Source organism: Macaca mulatta, chromosome 1 (assembly GCF_049350105.2).
Source record: "Macaca mulatta isolate MMU2019108-1 chromosome 1, T2T-MMU8v2.0, whole genome shotgun sequence".
Lineage (NCBI taxonomy): Eukaryota > Metazoa > Chordata > Mammalia > Primates > Cercopithecidae > Macaca > Macaca mulatta.
In genome coordinates, this window is record NC_133406.1 from 36,154,245 (window position 1) to 36,170,406 (window position 16,162).

General features: G+C 41.5%; 2 protein-coding genes and 1 pseudogene across 4 annotated transcripts in view; 1 reads left to right on the plus strand and 2 right to left on the minus strand.

Moving 5' to 3' along the window:
- Nucleotides 1–16,162, plus strand: part of RALGPS2 (Ral GEF with PH domain and SH3 binding motif 2) — a 201,141-nt gene that overhangs the window by 14,716 nt on the left and 170,263 nt on the right. For 2 of the 3 annotated variants that reach the window (XM_015122899.3, XM_015122913.3), the window contains exon 1: nt 2,596–2,765. The exons of the other annotated variant lie outside the window; for it this stretch is intronic. The gene's annotated coding sequence lies outside the window, so the exon portion shown is untranslated. Of the gene's footprint in view, nt 1–2,595; nt 2,766–16,162 lie in introns of those variants that run through there. 3 annotated transcript variants of the gene reach the window in all.
- Nucleotides 1,282–2,736, minus strand: LOC144340543 (uncharacterized). Its single transcript, XM_078000820.1, has one exon. The coding sequence runs from the start codon at nt 2,734–2,736 to the stop codon at nt 2,083–2,085; it is 654 nt and encodes a 217-aa protein (XP_077856946.1). The 3' UTR covers nt 1,282–2,082.
- LOC717199 (uncharacterized) lies at nt 2,745–3,551 on the minus strand (annotated as a pseudogene).

The window sequence follows — 16,162 nt, forward strand, 5'->3', positions numbered from 1 at the left end:
GAGGACAAACTTTTTTCTATATTTTTTTCTATACATATATATTTTTTGAGAGGGAGTCTCACTCTGTCGCCCAGGCTGGAGTGCAGTGGCCGGATCTCAGCTCACTGCAAGCTCCGCCTCCTGGATTTACGCCATTCTCCTGCCTCAGCCTCCCGAGTAGCTGGGACTACAGGCGCCTGCCACCTTGCCCGGCTAGATTTTTTGTATTTTTTAGTAGAGACGGGGTTTCACCGTGTTAGCCAGGATGGTCTTGATCTCCTGACCTCGTGATCCGCCCGTCTTGGCCTCCCAAAGTGCTGGGATTACAGGCTTGAGCCACTGTGCCCGGCCTTTTTCTATGTTTTTATATACAACTTCTTTTATTCTTTTGAGGTAGGATCTCTGTCTGTTGCCCAGGCTGGAGTGTAGTGGCGCAATCTTGGCTCACTGCAACCTCTGCCTCCCGGGTTCAAGTGATTCCCCTGCCTCAGCCTCCTGAATAGCTGGAATTACAGGCGCCAACCACCAAGCCCGGCTAATTTTTTTGTATTTTTAGTAGAGACCAGCTTCACCATGTTGGTCAGGCTGGGCTCGAACTCCTGACCTCAGGTGATCCACCCGCCTCAGCCTCCCAAAGTGTTGGGCTTACAAGTGTGAGCCATCATGCCCGGCCTATATACAAATTCTTAATCTTACCAAGTTCACAAATTTGAACTTAACACAACTCTTAAGGTTAATAAAAGTATTGTTTTATAAGTTATCAACGTGAGAAAGAGATTTGGGCTAATTATTCAAACTCGAATTCAGTAGGCATAAGAATTTAGTATATCCATGGCCTTGCTCATGAGTCACATGGTTTTTTCTTTTCAAAGTCCAAGTGAAAACTTCACTGCTTTTACAATAAGCTGTGAAAATTATTGGCAGATGTAGGGACCCTGGCTTATTTATATCTATGAAACCCTAATTCAAGTTTCAAGTAATTGTATGACACTTAACAACATAAGAGTTCCATTCCTCAGTTTTCCTATTTCTCAAGAGCACTTAATTATGTGTGATAATGGTATGTATGTTGTATGTATTATTGTTGGCATATAGCCAATAACATTTTCCTTAATCTCTTAGTAACACTTTTAAAAGACTAGACATTTACCCAACTCAATAACTGGAAGGGGTTTGTCCTCCAACAAACTGAAGTGCTAATTCAGTTTGTTGTTGTTTATTTGGGACTTGAAGCAACTAACATCTACGGGAATACTTTCTGTATACATAATGCATTTCCCTCCTTTTTACCAATCATCTTCCTTTTTCTTTTCTTTTTTGGACTCTTGTCATTTGAAATATTGGTGGCGGGGGAACGCTTTTTTTCTTCTTTTGATTGCTCTACTTCTTCTAGTGATTTCGTCATGATTCAAGACTTTCTTTGAAAGTAAAATGGAATAAAAATGAAACACTATGAACTTTGTTGCCTATCCTTGCTGTTTCTCTTTTTGACTTAACTTTGCGTTGGGGTGCTTTAAAGAAGTAAGCCTATTTGAGAGAAGGGGGTTGAAGGGCATTCTTGCTTCCCCAACTAGAGTAAAAGGGCTATGACACAAAGCAATCAAAGGAGGAAATAATTAGCATTCTTCAACGTTCAAGATTAATCAGTTCTGTTTAGCGGTTATTAAAGGGAGGAAAGAAACCAAATGGGAATAGTGAATTATTGGTCCTGAAATGTTTTACACTTAATGCTGGTACATAGTATTCTTTCCACATTCTACTGCACATTGCCTAGAGAAAGAACTGCAGATCATCAAATAATTATCCATTTCCAAATGGTCTAATGACAGCAGATACAAAGGCGGCTCACTTAAAACCTTCCGTTAACAGTCACTGCATCAAATGGTGCTAGTTTTAAGTAGGCCACCCATTTAGTACACTCTCTGAAACACCTTTCCGCCCAATTTCTGTCATTTGCCCCTTAAGTCAAGGGTAGGACCCTGCGTGACATCTACAAAGGCCTACTTCTAACACCTCCCGAATCTTAATGTGTGAGGATACTGATCACCATAATTTATGACCCTATCTAGGGCAGTGGGGTGACTCGCCACATCTGGAGCCCCCTCATTTGTCCGCAGTGATTTCTAAAAACACCGCTGGCGTGGGCTGAATATTTGATCTTTGGGCCAAGTGCTTCCAGACTTTGGCCTTAAAGGTGAAGAGCCGGGCGCTGAAGGCCACAGACATCACCGCGGATTTCACAGAGGGCCGCGTGCCGGGAGCGGGTGGCCAGGCGGTGGCGGACGCCCCACCTGTCCATCCTCCCACCCCTTCCCGCCCCCTTCTTTGGCCGGTGGGAGCCGCTTCTTTCAGCAGGCGCCGGGCGGTGGGGGTTGCGGCTGGCTGCGCGCGCTGCGGACACCGATCCCCGGCGGCAGTTGGGCTCCGCTGGGCCGAAAAGCTGCGGGCGGGAAGCGCGAGGTTAAGACCCTGACGGCTGCAGCGCTCAGGGGCCCCGCGAGCGCGCTCCGTTGGTGCGCGCGCGCGCGCGCGGCTCCGCCCCGCCCGCTTGGCGCGCGCCCTCGCCAGGTCCGCTCTCTTCCCCCACCCCTGGCGCGGACGGGGTGGTTCCAGCTCACTCTCCTCCCCCGAGCGGCGGCAGCAGCGGCGGCGGCGGCTGCGGGCGCTGAATGAGAGACGGTGACTGTTCGGGTCGGCGAGCGTTACTCTAGGCGGCGGCCGTGGCGGCGAAGCGTGAGGCCGGCGTCGTCTTTCCATCCTCTGAGGCGACAGCCGCGGCTGCACAGGTCGGTGGGCTCAGGCCGCGGGGCGATGCGGGGGAGGGAGGGAGGGTGGGTGCGCGGCGCCCCCCGGGCGGCGCGGGGAATGGCGGCGGCGGCGGCGCTGCGGAGTGTGGCTCTGCCGGCCGCGGGCCCCGGGGCTGCTCTCCCTGCGCGCAGGGAGCGGGTTGCGGAGCTGGGGCTGAGGTAGAGGGGCGCTGGGGGGCGCGCCTTCCTCGGTCGCGGGTTCTCAGAGTCGGAGCGGTTGTGGGGTCCCCGCTTGGGGGCGCCGTCCTGAAGCCGGGGGCGCGGCGACCCCTTGAACCCGCCTCGCTCTCCCTCTTGGGTGGCGGAAGCCCCCAGCCTCCACCCGCGCTGTTCTGACGCCCAGCGGCGCGTCAGCCTCCCTTCAGGTGAGCCCGATCCCGGACCTCGGAGCCAGGACCAGCAGAAGCCGGGCCACACCCCCTCCCCTGGCCCCGGCGGCTGCGCCCAGAAGCCTGGTCGCAGAGTTGGCTGCCCGCGAACCCGCGGACTCGCGGTCAGGGTGACCTGTTGCAGAGCGGCCCGCAGCCCAAGCTGCTCCGCCAGCCCCGGCCCCGGAGGGGCTGCGTCCTGCGCTGGCCTGGGGCCGGTCGCGCGGCCCGGGTGTGGGGCAGGGGCCGCAGCCTCAGGTCGGCTTGCTGTACAGCCAGGAACCGGGCTCTAGAAAAAAGGAGATTCGGAACGTATCTCATCAAACACTTGCAAAGCCGGGAGATCTATCTGCAAATATCCGGAATTCCATTGCAGTATCGGATTAGGTAGGCTCATAAACACCGTGCTTTGGAGGTGATTTGGAAGATACGCGAGCCATGAGCGAGGAGCTAATTTCTGGAAAATAGCCGTAAACCTGTGCGGAGCGAATTATTCCCCCCCCCCAGCTCCCCCCCCCCAGCTCCCCCCCCCCAAGCTCTTTTCCTGTAGCTGTGTGTTTTGTAGACGCAGGCCAGTTTCAGTGTACGTGGGCGTGTTTGGGAAGAAGCTGCGAGCTGATAGGAGGTACCTAGTACAAATGTTAATTTGTTTGAGCTGGGAGGGGTAAGGGAGGAGGAAGAAAGGGCACTGATGTTAGCTGTGGAGGAGGGGCAATTGAAATACTAAATTTCTGTTAAAAAGAAAAAAAAAGCTCTAAAAGAAATACCTAATGCCTAGTGTGTATTTAAGACCATAAAGTAGAAACCTACAGGCAGCAGTTAATTGAGCTTTATCGTTTATGCTCCCTGGATTTTTTTTCCCCAGCACTTTAGTTGCTATAGAGAGCCTTGTTTTCTTACCAGTGTTTGTGAGTTGTCTTGGGTATTTTTCTGTATCGACCATTAGATAGATTCCTGTTCAGGTTTCTTTGAAGATGACCATCAGAATGTTAGGAAACTTTTCAGTCCGTGTTTGCAGAGTATTGCTGTTAGATCATAGCTTGCTTATTATAAAGCCTGTTCCACTCAATATAATTATGCTTGTACAAGTGCTATAGAACAAGTGCTATAGAATCGTACATATAAGTGTATTACTCTTACTGCTAAATATCTTACTTTAGAATTATGAGGAAACTTCCAGAACTAAATATCCAAACAGTATTATTTTAACAAAGATAACCTCTAACTCAAGCTTTGTAGGCATGAAGTTTATCATGTAGCTTCAAAGGTCTTTTTAGGCAGATCTAAATATCAAGATGTAAAGGCATTAATGCCATTTGGGATAAATAATTTCAGTGTATTTTAAGCCTAGTTCATTTTTTCTTTTTAAAATTCGGCATAGTTTTTAAACGGTAAGATGTACATTTTTTCCATTATATTCCACTTTTTTTTTTTTTTTTTTTTCTTTTAAGGTAGATTCTCCTTATTTGGCTGAGGCTAGTCTCAAACTCCTGAGCTCAAGCGATCCTCCCGCTTCAGGCTCCCAAGGAGCTGGGACTACAGGCGTGAGCCACTGTGCCTTATTTCACTTTTCATTGAATTAAGGAATTTGACTTTTAGTAATACTTTGGGGCAGGACCCTGGAAATACTGTTTAGTTTGCCTAGATTTTTTTCAGATTGCAACATAAATTTGAAGATAACACTTGCATTTGTCAGGACACAACATGCTTTTCTAATATTTATATGTAATACTCGAAAGAATACAACAAATTTTCCTGAGAGAAAATATAACTGAAAAACTGGCTTTGTGAGTCAGATACATATGTGAGTAATATATTTGTGTGTGTGTTTTTAAATACCTGGTACGAGTCTTTTTATTACGTCATTAGAGTTGAGTGTAGTGAATGATGGCTATAGAGGTGAAATTGTCCTATTGCAACTTAAAACACTTACGCTTTTTCCAGAGGCTCAGTTCATTCTGCACGTATTTATTGGGTACCTACTTGGTGCCAGTTAGTCCCCTAGAGGTTGGGGACACAACAGGGGAAGAGACAGGTCTGTGCCCTGATGGAGTTTAATAATAAGTGGGCAAAAATGTTAGTTTAAAAGTTTAAGAAGTAGAAACTCCTCTGATAACTTTTTGGTTAAGGATATTGTTTTTCTCTTTCTGAGGATAGTGGGAATTATTGCCTGGAGAACAAAAGCATTGACAAATATGCCTATGTTTATATACTTTGGGTTTCTGGTTACCAAGTATACCAAAGATAAATATTCTACCTGAAGTCAGATGATGCATAGTTTACATGTGGTTAGACAGCCTTATTCTTTTGGTTTATGTAGTTAAATGAAATGTTTGCTGAAAATTCTCTCTTGGCACTTATTTATAAGGGAATCTAAATTTTTTTTTGGTCTAAAAATTTAAAATATCACCGTTTTCTTTCTGGCTGGCTATGAGTGAACCAATTCCTTGACAATCTGGTTTTCCAGAAATTTTTAAAATAACTTTTAAACCTTAAACTATTAATTGAAATTTATTTAATCAAATTTGTTTTCTTTTGTGAGTTAAACTTTAAACCCATTTATTTTCTCCCAAAGCATGCTTTTTTTTTTTTTTTTTTTTTTTTGCTGTGTAAAATAGACACATAGTTTGGGTTTACTTTTAATTTTAATGATACACGGTTTGAGAATAAGATATGTTGAAATGTATCCATTTTTTGAATATGAGATACTGTGTAATGCCTGTATTTGGAATAAAATTGTCACTTTAATCTGACTACTTTTTTTTAAGTTGATTTTCAATGAAAGATAATTCAAATAGCTTGAAACTACCCCAGCCTGAGGTTCCTTGGAGAGGAAAATGAATGTATTGCATTACCCTATAAATTGTTTCTTTAAATGTGTCTTAAATTTCCTGTTGTTTCCTTTTTAGTGAGAGAATAAAGATTGGGTGTGATAAATTTTAGTACCGTGGAATTAATGTGGAATCTTTTTTGATTTAATGTCTTGAGCTTTTGATTTAGGAAAACTTTTAACTACATAATAGAAATAAAACACTGGAATTTAAAATGTGTTACATTTACCTATTCTATGGAAAGAAAAAAGTTTGAATATAAATTTACATAGTTACTTTACTAAGTACCTAGTTAGGGATATGGGAAGGATCTATATAGACATACAGATATGTGGATATAGCAGTGTTCATATGACTTAGCTTGAGGAGGCTTGGCAGTTTATTTCATTACAGAGAAACTTTTGGTTCTGGCTTTTGAATAATACATTATTTTGGAGTGTGAAAGACTTGAATCTCTCATCTTGAATTTAATTGATAGTTTTCTGTTATTTCACTTACATGACCTTTTTTTTTTTCAGAACAGATTTTCTTTAGTTTGATTTCCTTTTGTTGTTCTGGAAGAAGTCTTTTCTGAAAACCGTATTAAATAGCATCCCCCATCGTACTCTGTGCCTTTGCCTTGCTTTATTTATTTATTTTTACATCATTGCTTTATCTGACATTAGAACATACATTTGTTTATTATCTGCCTCCCTCTCTGATTGTAAGCTTCATGAGAGCAAGGGCTTATTTTGTCCACTGTTGTCTTCCTAGCACCTAGAAAAGTATCTGACACATAGTGATGCTCAGATATTTGTGGGGTATTAATTGTTATGAATAACAAAGGACCCCTGGTTTTGTTCCCTTTTTTAAAAAAATTAATATTTGACTTATACAGCTGTGCAGTTAAAAAGAAAATTGTACTACAAGGGTTATACAGGTTGAGCATCCCGAATCTAAAAATCTGAAATCCAAAATGTTAAACTTTTTGAGTGCCAGCATGACTCTCAAAGAAAATGTTCATTGGAGCATTTTGAGTTTTAAATATTTGGATTTGGGATGCCCAACTGGCAATGCAAGTCTTCCAAAATCTGACAAAATCTGAAATTCAACAAGATTTGAAATCTGAATTTTTCTGGCCCCAAGCCAGGTACTCAGATAACCTGTAATTAAAACTCCAGTCCTCTGTCTCATCTCTTTATGACTTTCCCTCCTGTGTCCTGCTCTCAGAGCATCCATAGGTGCTTCTTCTGATATTTATTTACATAACTTAAAAATGATATACTTTTACTGTTTGTTTTTCAATTTCATTTATTTATTTTTTGAGATGGAGTATTGCTCTGTCGCCCAGGCTGAAGTGCAGTGGCATGATCTTGGCATACTGCAGCCTCCGCTTCTTGGGTTCAACTGATTCTCCTGCCTCAGCTTCCCAGGTAGCTGAGATTACAGGCATGTGCCACCACGCCTGGCTAATTTTTGTATTTTTAGTAGAGATGGGGTTTCACCATGTTGGCCAGGCTGCGAACTCCTGACCTCAACTCTTGACCTGCTCTCCCCGGCCTCCCTACGTGCAGGGATTACAGGTGTGAGCCACCATGCCTGGCCCTGTTTTTCAATTTTAGATGTTATCTCTTGGCTTTCTTCTGTGGTAGATGAGTCTATGCTTTAGGATTCTTGTGCCACCTTGAAATTTCTTTCCCACTGTCTTCCAAATATAGTCATGCTTTTGATTAAATCAGTGTTTGTTTACATTATTATGACTTTGTAAATATGTTTACAGTGGAACCTTACAGTGTACTATGATTATATTTCTTGGAGTTGATTTTTTTCTTTTTATTTCTTAGTTTCCTATTTGTCTCTGATTTTTTTTCTACAAAGTGTCCCAATATCATCAAACACATCAGGTAATTAATTGACCACTCAGTTTTTTAAAAAAGAATGAAATTCTTCTTGAGCTCTCTTATCTTCTTGCTCAAATCTGCACTTTGCCCACCACTTATTCTGTGTAGCTATACTTGTGACTTCCCTTCATCATGATTCTGAGAATTCTTTTTTTTTTTTTTTTTTTTTTTGGAGACAGAGTTTTGCTCTTGTTGCCCAGGCTGGAGTGCAATGGCATGATCTCAGCTCACCACAACCTCTCCTTCCCGGGTTCAAGCAGTTCTCCTGCCTCAGCCTCACAAGTAGCTGGGGTTACAGGCATGCGCCACCACACCTGGCTAGTTTTGTATTTTTAGTAGAGACAGGTTTCTCCATGTTGGTCAGGCTGGTCTCGAACTCCCAACCTCTAGTGATTCACCCACCTCGGGCTCCCAGAGTGCTGGGATTGCAGGCGTGAGCCACTGCACCAGCTGATTCTGAGAATTCTTTTTGCCATTTTCTGTGTTGGAGCCTGTGATCTCTGGATCCATGTCCTCCACTTTCTTGATTTACTCCTTTGTTTTAGTGAAATGCATCCTTTGGTAACTTTCAAGAAAGAGTATATGAAGAGGTAAAATTTTTGAGATGTGTGTATTGCTGAAAATATTTTCCTTCTGCCTTGACACCTGGTTGATAATGTGGCAGGGATAGGTATAGAATTCCAAGGTAAAAATCATTTTCTCTCCAAATTTAACAGATGATTATAATTTTCTAGTTGTTTTGGTTTTTGTGTTTTTGAGACAGAGTCTCCTCTGTCCCCCAGGCTGGAGTGCAGTGATGTGATCTTGGCTCAGTGCACCCTCTGCCTCCTGGGTTCAAGTGATCCTCCTGCCTCAGCCTCCCAGGTAGCTGGGATTACAAGCGTACGCCACCACACCAGGCTAATTTTTGTATTTTTAGTAGAGAGGGCATTTCACCATGTTGGCCAGACGAGTCTCAAACTCCTGACTCAAGTGATCCACCTACCTTGGCCTCTCAGAGTACTGGGATTACAGGTGTGAGCCACCATGTCTGGCCTGATTTTCTAGTTTGAAGTGGTTGTTGAAAAGTCTTATGCCATTCAAAATCTTCATGCTTCATACGTGATCTGGCCCTAAGATCTTTTGTCTTCAGTATGTCTGATATGTCCCTGATATTTTATGTATCTTGTAGGGATTTTATTTCTTCTGCACTGAATTTAGTGAGCACTTGCAACCAGCAGCGTTCATGATTATATGGAGAGGAGATATGATCTCGTTTAGAGGTCAGCAGACTTTTTCTTTGAAGGTTAGATAGTATTTTAGGCATTTTGGGCAATACAATCCATTACTGCTACTCAGCTTTGCTGTTGTCAAATGAAAGCAGACATAAGCAGTGTGGACTGTGGTTTGCTGACACCTGATCTTGTACAAGCAAAAGGATTAGCCTTTGCTTTACCAGGAGTAGCAAGAGTTACTATAGAAATAGGAGAAAAGACAAGTATATGGATAGACACATCATGGTGGTAGCTTGAGAACATTCTCATGAGTGTTTCAGTTTACCTTTGTGTATAGAGACCAAGCTCATCATCTGAGAGTAAGGAAGAATGGGAATAAGTATTAGAGGTTTGAGAAGGAATAATACATGACATAGCCATTTGTCAAAAAGTAAAAAAGTGAATAGAAGAGGTAGAGTATGATTGCCAGGCAGTAGTAAGGGCTCCCTTGAGATACATGATTCTGAATTTTTTGTTCCTGATTTTTTTTTTTTTTTTTTTTTTTTTGAGATGAAGTCTCACTCTGTTGCCTAGGCTGGAGTGCAGTGGTGTGATCTCAGCTCACTGCAACCTCTGCCTCCTGGGTTTAGGCAATTCTCCTGTCTCAGCCTCCCAAGTAGCTGGAACTACCGGCCCATGCCACCACACTCAGCTAATTTTTTGTTTTTTAAGTAGAGACGGTTTTACCATGTTAGCCAGGATGGTCTTGATCTCCTGACCTCATGATCCGCCCGCGTTGGCCTCCCAAAGTGCTGGGATTACAGGTGTGAGCCACTGTGTTCAGCCACATTCCTGATTTTAATAGGAGTACCTTTAACGTTTCATCATTAATTATAATGCCTTAATATTAGTTTTGATAAATAACTTAAGACTTTTGGTAGATATGCTTTGTCATACTCGTTTTCTAAGAGTTTTTTTTTGTTTTGTTTTGTTTTAAAAAAAACAGAAAAGTGTTGAATTCTTCAGGTGCTTTTTCTTTGCAGGTAGAGATGATCATCTTTTCCATTAATCTGTTAATAGGATGTATTACATTAATAGATTATCTCCTGTTGAACCATCTTTGCATTCCTGAGTTAAACCATATTTAGCTGTGGTGCATTTTTTCACCCACACTGCTGAATTTGACTTGCTGGTGTCTTAGAGTTCTTTAAGATCTACATTTATCAGTGAGGTTTATATGGGTGTATTTTGAATTCAAAATTACGCTGACTTCATGAAATCAGTTGTGAAGCTTTCTTTTTTCCCCCCATTATCAGAAATAGTTCTGTAAATAGAGATTCTTTGCTCCTTGAAGGAGCTATAGATTTAATATGAAAATTTCTAAAACAAGACATGGAAAATTATCTGTATGACCCTCTTGGAGGCAAAGGCTTTTTAAACCAGGATGCAAAAAGTACTAACCAGAAAAGACTGTATTTCGTTAAATAAGAACGTCTATTCATTAAAGAATACTATTAAGAGGAAAAAAAGGCAAGTAGCACACTGGAAGAGGTGTTTGCAATACTTATATCTGTCAGAGGACTTGTATATAGAGTATATTTAAAAGTATGCAAATCAATACAAAAGAATTCAGACAACCCAGCTTTAAAACAAATGGGCGAAAGACTGGAACAGGCTTTTTAGAAAATGAATTGTTCAGATGGCCAAGGTTAAAAAGTACTGATACATAATTTTCAGAAAACTGTACATTAAAACTATAATATGATACCACTACATACCCACCAGAATGGTGTTAATTAAAAAATCTGAAATACAAAGTGTTGACAAGAATGTAGAGCATTTGGAACCTTTATACATTTCAAGTGGGTTTGAAAATTGGTGCAGCCACTTTGGAAAATTCTTTGGCAGCATTTGCCTAAAACTGTATCTGTATGTGCTCTGTGATACACCAATTTCATGCCTAGGCATAGACCTAATAGAAATCAGTATATATGTGCATCAGAAGAAAACATAGGGGTAAATCCTTATGACCTTGGAATAGGTGAAGGATTCTTATATATGACACCAAAAGCAGGAGCAACAAAGCAAACAAGAGGTAAATTGAACTTGAAAATTAAATTTTTTGTGCTCCAAAGGATGCCATCAAGAATGTGAAAAGACAATACACAGAATTGGAGAAAATATTTGCAAGTTGTATGTAACAAGAAACTTATAGTCAGAATGTATAAACGCTCTTATAACTCAGTAATAAAAAGACAACTCAGTTTAAAATCAGGCAAAGGAGCTGAATAGAAATTTCTCAAAGATAAACAAGTGGCCAGTAAGCACATGAAAAGATCTTGACGTTATTAGCTATCAGGAAAATGAAATCAAAACCACAGTGAGATACCACTTTACACCACTGGGCTGACTTGAATGAAAAAGTTAGATAATAAGTATAGGCAAGGATATTAAGAAGTTGGGATCCTCATACACTCGTGGGAATGTAAATGGATGTAGCTTCTTTGGAAGACCATGAGGCATTTCTTCAAATGATTTAACATAGAGTTGCCATATGACCCAGTAGTTCCTCTCCTAGAACAGCAGATAGAGGTAGAAAACAGATTATTGTCTTAGGCCAGTAGCAGGGGTAAGGGGGTGGTAGCTAAAGGGCATGGATTTCTTTCTGAGATGATGAAAATGTTCTAAAATTGACTGTGTTGATGGTTGTACATCTGTGAATATGCTAGAAACCATTGACTTGTACATTTTCAATGGGTGAATTGTATGGTATGTGAATTATATCTCAGCAAAGCTGTTAAAGGTAGGAAAAATAATCATAATATTTTTGCCATAATATTTGAGAAGAGCAAGATGAAGAGGGATATACCAAGTATTTGTATGAAGCAAATAACTCCGAAACCTTTATGTCTGTGTGTGTTTAGACGATTTTGTAAGGTGGAAAATGTTGCACACTAAATGTAAATGTTCATTTTCTTTTTTTTTTTTTTTTTTTTTTTTTTGAGACAGAGTCTCGCTCTGTCGCCCAGGCTGGAGTGCAGTGGCCGGATCTCAGCTCGCTGCAAGCTCCGCCTCCCGGGTTTACGCCATTCTCCTGCCTCAGCCTCCCGAGTAGCTGGGACTACAGGCGCCTACCACCTCGCCCGGCTAGTTTTTTTTGTATTTTTTAGTAGAGACGGGGTTTCACCGTGTTAGCCAGGATGGTCTCGATCTCCTGACCTCGTGATTCGCCCGTCTCGGCCTCCCAAAGTGCTGGGATTACAGGCTTGAGCCACCGCGCCTGGCCATAAATGTTCATTTTCTTGTTGGTCTAAAATAGGGAGAGGGAGAGAAAAAAGGGAGAAAATAACTAAAGGAGTTGATTTATAAAAAAAATAGCATGTATAGCAAGATCTCAGTTATGTGAACTATAAATGTTAAAAATGTTAAGAGTAGTTGTCTGTGTGGTGGGATAGCAGATCTTTTTTTCTTTATTTTTTCTGGTTGTTTGATCCTTTTTATTTTATTAATAGAAGTAGTTAAAATGAAATTAAGAGGCAATAAAATAAAAATAAGTTATGAAACCGCCAAAGCCATAGCAAACAGGGCGTGTCCATAGCAACTTCGTCATCACTCCCAGTCTGTCAGCAACAACAAAAAAAATGGGATAAATAATTTGTGGTATAGCCTTATAGTGTAACACTGTACAGTAGTGGAAAAGAATGAACTGTGGCTGTACTCAGCAAACATGGGTGAATATCACAGATAAAATGGTGAGCAAAAGAAACCAGACACAAAAGAGTATGTACTTCATGAAGTCATACTGAAATTAGGATGCCTAATAGTTAGTAGATTAATTAATAGAATTAAAATAGTAGATTAATAATTAATAGAAGTAGTTATTTCATGTCTTCATTTACATAAAGTTTAGGGCAAGGTCAAACTCGTGTGGTGATAGAAGCATGAGCATGGTGTTTAGGAGTTGGGGCTAGAAGGGTAAGAGGAACAACAAAGAGGAATCTTCTAGAGTGCTGGAAATGTCTATGTTTTCTTTTCTTTTCTTTTTTTTTTTTTTTTTTTTTTTGAGACTGTAGCCCGGGCTGGAGTGCAGTGGCGTGATCTCAGCTCACTGCAACCTCCGCCTCCCGGGTCAAGCAGTTCTCCTGCCTTAGCGTCCTGAGTAGTTGGGATTGTAGGCGTACGCCACCATGCCCAGCTTTTTTTTTTTTTTTTTGAGACGGAGTCTCGCTGTGTCGCCCAGGCTGGAGTGCAGTGGCGCCATCTCGGCTCACTGCAAGCTCCGCCTCCCGGGTTCACGCCATTCTCCTGCCTCAGCCTCCGAGTAGCTGGGACTACAGGCGCCCGCCACCATGCCCGGCTAGTTTTGTTTTGTTTTGTTTTGTTTTGTATTTTTAGTAGAGACGGGGTTTTCACCATGTTAGCCAGGATGGCCTCGATCTCCTGACCTCGTGATCCACCCGCCTCGGCCTCCCAAAGTGCTGGGATTACAGGCTTGAGCCACCGCGCCCAGCCTTTTTTTTTTTTTTTTTTAGTAGAGACGGGGTTTTACCATATTTGATTGGTGGTTACGTGGGTGTCTACATGGTAAAATTCATCACACAGAATACCTTAGATATGTACATTATGTTTATATGTCTCAAAAGTAAAACAAATGAAACCATAAAAAATAAAAATAAGCAAAATATTGTACTTACATCAAAAGTATTTGTATACTTCTGGGGATAATTATGTTGCATTCAAAGGTAGTTTCTCTCTACTATCATTTTTAATGGTGGCATTGTATTGTGTGAATGTATCATCTGTATCATCATTTAAACTCTTGATGAGCATTTAGGTTGTTTCTTTTAGATAGTATTAACAGTGATAGAGTTAACATCTTTTTTTTATAGCTCTTCCTGTAATATCTTTTTTTTATAGGTTTCCTTTTGATGAATTCCTAAAAAGAAAGTTATTTGGAGGTTAAAGATGTTTGCATACTCGCTTATGGTGTGCATGTTTGTTTCTCTATGCTCTTATTCACTTGGCAGTTAGCTTTAAAAATCTATATGTGTTGATGTGTTATGTAATAAGTGCTCTCTAATTCTTTTAATTTGTGTGTGTGTGTTTTTTTTTTTTTTTTTGAGACAGTCTCACTCTGTGGCCCAGCCTGGAGTGCTGTGGTGATCTCGGCTCACTGCAGCCTCCGCCTCCTGGGTTCAAGCAATTCTCCTGCCTCAGCCTCCCAGGTAGCTGGGATTACAGGTGTCCGCCACCATGCCTGGCTAATTTTTGTATTTTCAGTAGAGTCAGAGCTTCACCTTATTGGCCAGGCTATTCTTGAACTCCTGACCTCAAGTGATCCAGCCACCTTGGCCTCCCAAAGTGCTGGGATTAAAGATGTGAGCCACTGCACTTGATTTGCATTTTAAACATTTTCAATGAAAGTACTGTTTTCACATGTGTGATATTATACTACTTTCTCCAGTTTTCTCTTCACATCCTACCCATTCTTTTTGTTCAATCTTTTAAAAGTCTTTTAATGAAATAGTTATGCAAAAAAGTGTATAGAGTCAGGCGCGGTGGCTCACAGCTGTAATCTCAGCACTTTGGGAGGCCAAGGTAGGCGGATTGCTTGAGCCCAGAAGTTTAAGACCAGCCTGGGCAATGTGGTGAAACCCTGTCTCTACAAAAAAATTAGCCAGGCAAGGTGGTGTGTGTCTGTAGTCCCAGCTACTCAGGAGGCCGAGGCTAGAGAATTAAAGTCTGGGAGGTCAAGGCTGCAGTGGCCATGATCGAGCCACTGCACTTCAGCCTGGGCAACAGAGGGAGACCCTGTTTTAAAAAACAAAACCAAAAGCATATGAAGAATAATACAGTTAATCCCTAACTTAAGAAATTAATCAATGCAGTTGAAGCACCCTACTAGTTCACATTAATGTGTAAGAAGTCTTTATGTATTAAAAATATTGGCTCTTTGTCTCTTGTTTTACTTTTCCCTGTTTTATCTTTTGTCACCCAACTTACTGTATTTCATTGAATCTAAAATGGCTTCAGTTGCAAGATGCACTATTTATGTATATCTAAAAATAAGAAATGGCATTCGATTTTAAGAGGCATCCTAATCCTAATTTCAGAGATTTTAAAAGGTAAGAAAATGCACATCTAAGAATTGATGAAATACATGTATTTCACTGTCTTGCGCCTTTTTTTTTTTTGGGACAAAGTCTTGCTCTGTCGCCCAGGCAGGAATGGTGGTGGCATGATCTCGGCTCACTGCAACCTCCACCTCCCAGGTTCAAGCAATTCTCTGCCTCAGCCTCCCGAGTAGCTGGGATTGCAGGTGCCCGTCACCACGCCTAGCTAATTTTTTTGTATTTTTAGTAGAGACGGGGTTTCACCATCTTGGCCAGGCTGGTCTTGAACTCCTGACCTCGTGATCCACCCATCTCAGCCTCCCAAAGTGCTGGGATTACAGGCGTGAGCCACTGCATCTGGCCAGTGCCACCTTTAACCAGATGATCAATCTCTTGTTTCTGTTTCTCTTGTGAGTCCTAGAAAGCCTTTCCTTTGTCAAAATATATTTTAAAATTCACCTGTGTTTACTTCTAGTATTTTTATGGCTTAAATATTTTTCATTTTTAATTCATCTTATTTTAATGTAGGATCTAATTTTTGTCTTTTTACCCAGATGGTTAAACAGTTGTCAAAAAGTTAAATGATATTAATGATTTTTTTTTTCTTTTGAGACAGAGTCTTACTCTGTCACCCAGACTGGAATCCAATAGCATGATCACAGCTCACTGCAGCCTTGACCTCCCAGGCTCAAGTGATCCTCCTGCCTCAGCCTCCCAAGTAGCTGTGACTATGGGTGCACACCACCAAACCTGGTAATTTTTTTTTGTCTTTTGTAGAGACATAATCTCTACTATGTTGCCTAGGCTGGTTTTAAACTCCTGGGCTCAAGTGATCCTCCTGCCTCAGCCTCCCAGAATGCTGGGATTACAGCGTGAGCCACCACGCTTGGCCACATTAATGATTTTAGAACAAGTAGTGATATGCTCAAATGAGCTGGCGAGGAAAACAATATGCCTTTGGATTTTGGTTGGGTCTAGTCAAAAATTATCA